At 41.6% G+C, this 7,500-nt stretch overlaps 1 protein-coding gene across 1 annotated transcript; it reads left to right on the top strand.

The window, feature by feature from the left end:
* Positions 1 to 5,441: 5,441 nt before the first annotated feature.
* On the top strand, positions 5,442 to 7,294 carry LOC114544139 (spore wall protein 2-like; the record flags this gene model as incomplete). The annotated part of the gene is made up of 3 exons (XM_028562858.1): positions 5,442 to 5,494; positions 5,636 to 6,075; positions 6,120 to 7,294. Coding segments are annotated over exons 1-3 (1,668 nt in total), but the record flags the coding sequence as incomplete, so codon positions are not given.
* Between the last annotated feature and the right edge of the window lie 206 nt (positions 7,295 to 7,500).

The raw sequence follows: 7,500 nt of genomic DNA on the forward strand, positions 1-7,500 counted from the left end.
TTGATTGACCACCATATTGAATAGATCGAGAGAGAAGCTCGTCGTGAACTGCGCATGTGTTAGGTTCAGCATAAATTATTACATCATAGATACGATTACGTAAACTTCATTTGCATATATCGTAGCTAGAGATTTGCCAGGCGGAAAACGGATTCTTATTATAAATATGAGAGCCCAACATATAACCTTAAAGAAAGTCATCATTACTTTTAAACTTCAATTGTTTTGATGGCTTTCTTAAATGTTATATGTTGGGCTCTCATATTTATAATAAGATTCATTTGCATATATTGATTAGACTGATCATAAATTAAAAAGGAAGACAAAAGAGGTTGCTACCACAACCCGGGGGCACTTTGGGGAGAAAACAAACCCCCGCCGCGCCCCTATTGAGGTAGCAGAGAGGAGAGTTTTTAGAAAGATCCCGAAGGATCTCCAACGATACCGCCATAGGCAGCACCGAGAGAAGACAGTCACATAATTCTATTTATTCAAATTAACTATATACTTATTTAAAAGAATTTAAATAAAACTAGATCAAAATTAACTATTCTAATCACCATGCATTTTCCAATGGGCTGTTTAAACTCTTCGAATGTCATAATGATTGTTGTTCTTCCTAATTTTTATAGAAAAGGAGTACTTCGCACGTAAAGTTAAAGTTAAGAAACTTTAAAAAACCTCTGCAATCTTAACATTTAGTCCAAAATCGTCTACCACTTCAAGTTCTTTTCTATAGAAAGGTGATCTAGATCCCCTTACACTCGCATGTACCGATCTTAGAATTTCGAAAGAGATTCTGGTTCTCAACCAAGCTATGAAAACTGCATAACGTTCATGGTCTCTTGCTGCTAATTTCTGCGCCAGCTGAGTAAGAAACTTGTGGCATTCAGACCCCATTCCACCATTGGTTCCAAGAACAAGTGGGGTAAAGGAGCCCATTTCAACATCTAAAACTCTCTGTTGGTATTTTCTCTTCTTTTCGTTCTCGTGTTCCTTAAAAATGTTCTGGGTTGGCCGGCCTTGGTTACATCGGGAGTTTACATGCGTTACTCTTACGTCAAAAAATGCAGTAGCTCCACGTAGCCAGAAACCGTCCGCCTTGATGTCCAATCTCGCTTCGGGACTTATATTGGCCGATCTCAAGTCAAATCTCTCATTATCAAGGGGTTGAAGATGAGGCTCAATTTCCACATTCTTACACACTTTATCCAGTTGCGCTGTTAGCAAATTACGGATTCCATCGTGCCTTTGTGCCACGAACCCACCTTTTTTACAAGAAAGGGCATGATTGATGTTAAAGCGATCTCCACACGCACAATGACTAGGTAAATCGTTCAAAGTTAAATTGTATCTCATTTGTAACGAGTCTCTGAATTCTTGCTGATTGAGGGCTAGACCTTGATCTTTGAGTGGAATCGCATTTAGCCAGGAACTCGCTCCTTTGTCTTGGGATTGCTTTACCAAGAACAGTAGGTCTGGAAAAAGTGTTGCATCAATGTTATCCATTCTTGACTGAATAATTTCCGCTTTGTTTGCTTGCTGCATTCGCTTCAGATCATCTATAGACTGCTCTGTCGGTTCCAGAGCCTCACTCTGCCGTTTAATTGAATTTACATGTTGATTAGTAAAAAATTTTGAGGCTGCATATTGCAAAGGAGCTTCTATTCTCAAATTCGGTACGCCTAATCCCCCTTGAGCTAACGTTAGGGTCACAAGTTCACGAAGTTCACTCGCAAGGGGTTCTTCTTGACCAAAAAATTGTGGTAAGAGAATGTTATTCAATGTTTCATGTATCGATTCTACGTACTCTTCGAAGGCCTCAATTGTTCGCATGAAGTAGGTAAGTTTTGATTTGTATGCTTTCGTAAGGGCAATGTTGGCTGCATGAGGCTGGCTTTTCGCGATTTCCGTCAGTGATGAGATATCTTGTACCCATCCTTGAATTTTTTCTTTACAATACTCATCTTTATATTCTTTTGATCCTATAACAGCACCCAAATAGCGTTTTCCTTCTGTTGTAATTTTAACTTCTTCTCCAGAGATCTGCTCTGCTTCTTTGGCCAGTTCTTGCGTCTTCACTATCAGCCAACACTTTGGACCATTTACTAGATAGCCGTATTTCTTTCCTTGCTCTTCCAAATGCTTATACCAATTATATAAATGTGCCAATCTTCCTCCTCCCGCTGAGTCATCAACCAGCCATACTTGTTTGATTTCTGGTATGTTCAATTTTAAACTTTGAATCATTATAGCTGTGTTAATTGAGTACCAGGACATAGCTAGAGGATCCCCTTGGGTGGTACCTTCTTGCGACAAAATCTCACCTCCCCCAGATATGAATAGCCTGGAGGGGCATCTGTAGGTGTTAATGATGTATATGGACATTCTGTTGCAGGTTATTCAAAGATTGTGCAATGTTACCGCTGTATTCATTTGGTTAAAAGCATTGGTCGCATCAATTAATAGGATTCCATCAGTCCCTTCTTTCTCAAAAACATGGTTCATGGCATGTATTGCTGCCTCGGCCCCAGCACTGTATCCTGCACAAACTTGCAATGGCCCCGCTGCTTCCCTTATCTATGCTCTCAAGAATAAAGTTACTGTCTTACCGATTATTCTTCGCAGCACTTCTCCCACTCCAATTGGTCGAATTCCAGGATGTTTATCTAGTGGAATTAGACTACAGGATGTGTAGCTTTTTAACAAGGATGGATGGTAGCATAATTTCAACAGATTTTTGGTCATCGTTGATATTTCTTCTCTTAAGATCTTACCTTCGTTACTGAAATTCTTTGAGCATAAAATTCGTCGGTATATGTCTGCGTCCATACCAGACGGTCCAGCTGAGCCCTTAGCTGCGTCATAAATCATCTGTTCATTGATGAGGTCGAAAATATTGGACGCGATTCGATCTACGGGACCATTTAGGAGGCATTCGTCCTCTACATCACGGGCTGCCGGGTGTTTCTCTTTCAAAGCTTCCAAAGTTTCCGGCGAAAGATCTAGTAAACACGGGGAGCTTTCTTTATCCAGAAATTTAATCGCCGCGGATAGTTTTCCTTGCATTACAATCTGGCGGAAACTCTGGAGATATCATTTACTGTGCGGGGTTTTTGATGATAAGAATCGATCTTGTATAAATCTCACTTCTTTCATTAGTAGATTCAAGTCCCCTTGCTTCCATAGGGTTAATCTTCGTTTTATCGCTGTGCTGTGTTCTTTGCTCTTTGATGTTGCCGAGGGCTTTTGGAGAATCAAAGATGGAAGCACCATAAAGGCTTTCAATGCAATCGAATTGAGATCAGAATTGGAATTGAATTGCTTTAGCCAATAAGTAAAGTCTGCAATGAAATCTTTTCCCGCTCTGCCGGAGGGTATATTAAAAATGTTCCTTCTAAAATGGACGATTTCGTCATAGATTTTACAAATCTGATCGCATAAACTTTGTTGACTAATAGAACCCACATTTTTTCTTTGATTTCAGACACCATAACATCCAATTCAGGTAGATTTGGCTTATTATTTGCATTTCCTGTGTCATTATATTTTGGTTCCAGTGGTGTCACAGGGGAACGATTTGGAATGCGAACATTATTGTGCTCTGTGCTAATTTCCGTTGTATGGCTTTGTTCCGATTCCATCAGTCCCAGAGGGGATTTGTAAAGCGCATTCTCCGTGTCCATGCAAATTTCTGCAGCTTTACCGTTGCAGAGGCGTTACTGCAGTTTCCCCTTTGCTTTCTCAGGATTTATTTTCGCATGTCCTAATTTCTCGATATTTGAACTATCTATTAGAATTGCTTGCTGTGCGGGGTGTTGAAAGGCGACGGTACCCGACTCGTTCTCCATACAGCTTGATTTCATTTTGAGCTTAGAGCATTTTCGAAGCTTACATATCTGATGACTTGTCTTTCTATTCAAACAACAATTACACTCGCCACAATTTATTTTCCTCAGGCACGAATCGCAGCTACCACATTTTCTCCTTCTTTTCTTAACAACACCTTGCTCTAAATCGACTATATTCGGATCAAGGTTCACACTCCTTTTGCCTCGCTGTCGCATCTTGACCGCCAAAGTTTGTTCATGACTCTCAAAGTTCATTTGATCAAGACCTTCTACATTCGTCGTAACTGGATCGTAATTTTCGATTGTAGAAACATCGGTAATATTTTCTACATCATTTTCTACTAGTTGTATTAAATGTTCAGCCAAATCACACAGAAGAATTTTGGCTGATATTTTTTGAAATCGCAGAGCCCAAAATTTCATGACCGTCTGCCAGAAGTGACCACAAAAAAGAAGGGTCAAGAAAGGAAAGATGACAACCGAAAATCCTCAGAAGAGAAGACCACACAACGCCACAACATCTCATTAAAAATGTCTAGTATATATGTGACATAGCTCAGTGTGTTGATTGTGGGAGTGTTCCACATGGGCACTGAAATCTTAACCATGACCATATTAGTTCACTGGGACTGCGTGGCGTTTTTTGCTATTCTATTTGCGTTTGATCATTTGGCATTTGCAATAGCATTTAGATTTGTTCAAAAAAAAGCAAAGTGAAAAATGGAAAATTTCGTTTTGGCGGATAGTGATATATAGCGAACGTACCCAAACGTCCATAACGAGTACGTACAAGTCGCAGATGTAGTAAATTACGCGGACCTACAAAACATCCAGGTGCTTACATCGTATGTATACTTGTGAACTTTGAATTAATTTTTCATCAAGCCTTGGACATAATTAAGCCCTTTTTTTCAAGCAGCTAATTACCGAAACTTTCCAACAGTAACACGAAATTCTCCCTCGAAACCCAATAAAAAATAATCTTTTCTTTCAGGTCTTGACGAAAACATTTTTTTCCCGATGCAAAATTCGAACCACCACCAACTTACAAGTTGATACACCATTGTCGTTACCCTGCGACTATTTGCCTCTTTCGATACTAAGTGGTGTTTTTTATCTTACTTAAATCTTTTTTTTCAAGAGGCTTTTGAAAAAAATTTGTCCAGCATTCGAACCATTACCAAAATAAACACGAGAACACCAAATTCTCGTTGAAACCCAACAAAAAAGGAGTAAGTCTATTTTGACGAATTTTTCAACTGTTCAAAAAATGTCTTAAACTGCTAAAAAAAAACGGCTTCGTAAGACTAATAGCTTTCATTTTAGAGCATATTTGGTTGCTTTTTGGAACATTGAAAAGGTCGTCGTCAATTTTGACTAAAATGGTAAGGCTTACCCCTTACAATTGTGGTCAATTTTGACAAGTTTTTGAGTTTGAGATGGGTGACCACGCTTTTTATGATGTCAATTATTTATATAACAAAACCATGTTTTGGTTATGTTGGGAAAATGTGGGAAATGTTGGGAAAATGTTGGGAAAATGTTGGGAAAATGTTGGGAAATGTTGGGAATGTTGGGAGAAATGTGGAAATGTTGGGAAATGTTGGGAAAATGTTGGAAAAGTTGGAAAAAGTTGGGGAGAAGTTGGGGAAATAGTGGGAAAATAGTGGTGTAAAGGTTGGGAAGATATTGGAAGAAGTGTGAAAAGTTTTGGAAAAAGTGGGGAAAAATATGGAAAAATTGAGGGGAAAGGTTGGGGAAATGTTGGAGGGAAATTGAGAAAGGAAGGAAAGGGGAGAGGAAGGAAGAAGGACAGAGAAGGAAGAAAAGGGAGGGGAAGGAGGGAAGAGGGAGGGAAGGAGGAGAAGGAGAGGAGGAGAAAGAGGGGAAGAAGAGGAGAGGAGAGGAGAGGAGAGGGAAGAAGGGGAAGGAAGGGAAGGGAGGGAGAGGGGAAGAGAGAAGGGAGAGAGAAAGGGGGAGGGGAGAGAGGAAAAAGGGGAGGAGGGAGGAGAAAGAAAGGGAAGGGAGAAGAGAGAGAAGGAGAAGAAAAGGGGGGGGAAGGAAGGGAAGAAAAGAGAGGGGGAAAAAAGGGAAGGGGAAGAAGAAAAAAGGGAAAAGGGAGAGAAAAAGAGAAGGAGAGAAAGGGGAGAAAAGAAAAGGGAGACGAAAAAGAGAGAGAAAAAAAGGGGAGGGGAGGAAAGGAAAGGAAAAGGGAAGGAGAGAAGCAGAGGGGAGGAGACAAAAGGAGGGAAGAGGGGAAAAGAGAAGAGGGGAAGGGAAAAGGGGGGAAAAGGAGAGGAGAGGAGGAAAAAAGAAAGAGGAAGGAAAAGGGGGAGGAGAAGAGGGGAAGAAAGAAGGAGAGGAAAGGGGAAGAGGAGGAAGGGGGAGAGAAAGAAGGAAAAGGGGAGGAAGGAGAAGGAGAGGGGAAGAAAAAGGAAGGAGAGGAAAGGAGAAGGAAGGGAGAAGGAAGGAGGAAGGAAAGGAAAAGGGAGAAGAGGGAAGAGAGGAGGGGAAGAGGAAAGAAGGAAGGAAAAAAGGAGGGGGGGAAAGAAGAGAAAAGGAGAGAGGGAAAAGAAAGGAGGAAGAAAAGAGGGGGGAAGAAAAAAAGGAGAAGGAGAAAGGGAGCAGGGGAAGAAAAAGAAAGGAGAGGGGAGGGGAAAAAAAGGAGGGGGGAGGAGAAGAAAAAAGAAAGAGGAAAAAAGAGGGGAGGAGAAAAAAGAGAAAGGGGAGGAAAGAGAAGAGGGGAGGAGAAGAAAAAAAAAGGGGGGAGAAAAAAAAAGGGAGAGAAAAAAAGGGAGGAGGAAAAGGGGAGAAAAAAAAAGGGGAGAGAAGGAAGGGGAGGAGAGAAAGGGGGGGGAGAAAAAGAAGAGAGAGGAAGGGGAGGGGAAAGGGAAAAGGAGGGGGAAGGGGAAGGAAAGAGGAGGGAAAGGGGAAAAGGGAAGAGAAGGGAAAGGAAAGAGGAGGGAAGGGGAAAAGGGAAGGAGAGGGAAAGGGAGAAGAGGGAAGAGGAAAAAGGGAAGGGGAAAGAAAGGAAAGAGGAAGGGGGAAAAAGGAAAGGAAAGGGGAAGAGGAGAGAAAAGGGAAGAGGGGGGAAGGGGAGAAAAAAAAGGGGGAAAAAAAGGAGGGAAAGAAAGGGGGAAAAAGGGGGGAAGGAGGAGGAGGAAAAGGAAAGGAAAAGAAAAAAAGGGGGAGAAGAAGGGGGAGAAAAGCAGAGAAAAAGAGGGGGAAAGAGGAGGAGGAAAAAAAAGGGAAGAAAGAGAGGGAAAGAGAAGAGAAAAAAGAAGGGAGAGAAAAAGGAAAGAAAAAGGGGGGGGAGGAAAGAGGGGAAGAAAAAAGGGGAGAGAGAGAAAAGGAAAGGGAAAAGAAAGAGAGGGGAAAAAAAGAGGAAAAGGGAGGAAGAAAAAAAAGGGAAAAAAGAGGGAAAAAGGGAGAGGGAGGAGGAAAAAAAGGGAAGGGGGAGAGGAGAGAAGGGAGAAAGGAGGGAGGGGAAAAAGGAGAGGAGGGAAGGAGGAAAAGGAAAGGAAGAGGAAGGGGAAGGGAAAAGAAGAGGGAAAGGGAGAGAGGAAAAACAAAAAAGGGGAAAAAAGGGAAGGGAAAAAAGAAAAGGAGAGGGGAAGGAAAAGGAGGGAAGGGGAAAAAAGGGGAGGGA

The sequence above is a fragment of the Dendronephthya gigantea genome, unplaced genomic scaffold (assembly GCF_004324835.1).
Source record: "Dendronephthya gigantea isolate DGI-Jeju-01 unplaced genomic scaffold, DenGig_1.0 000662F, whole genome shotgun sequence".
NCBI classification, from domain to species: domain Eukaryota; kingdom Metazoa; phylum Cnidaria; class Anthozoa; order Malacalcyonacea; family Nephtheidae; genus Dendronephthya; species Dendronephthya gigantea.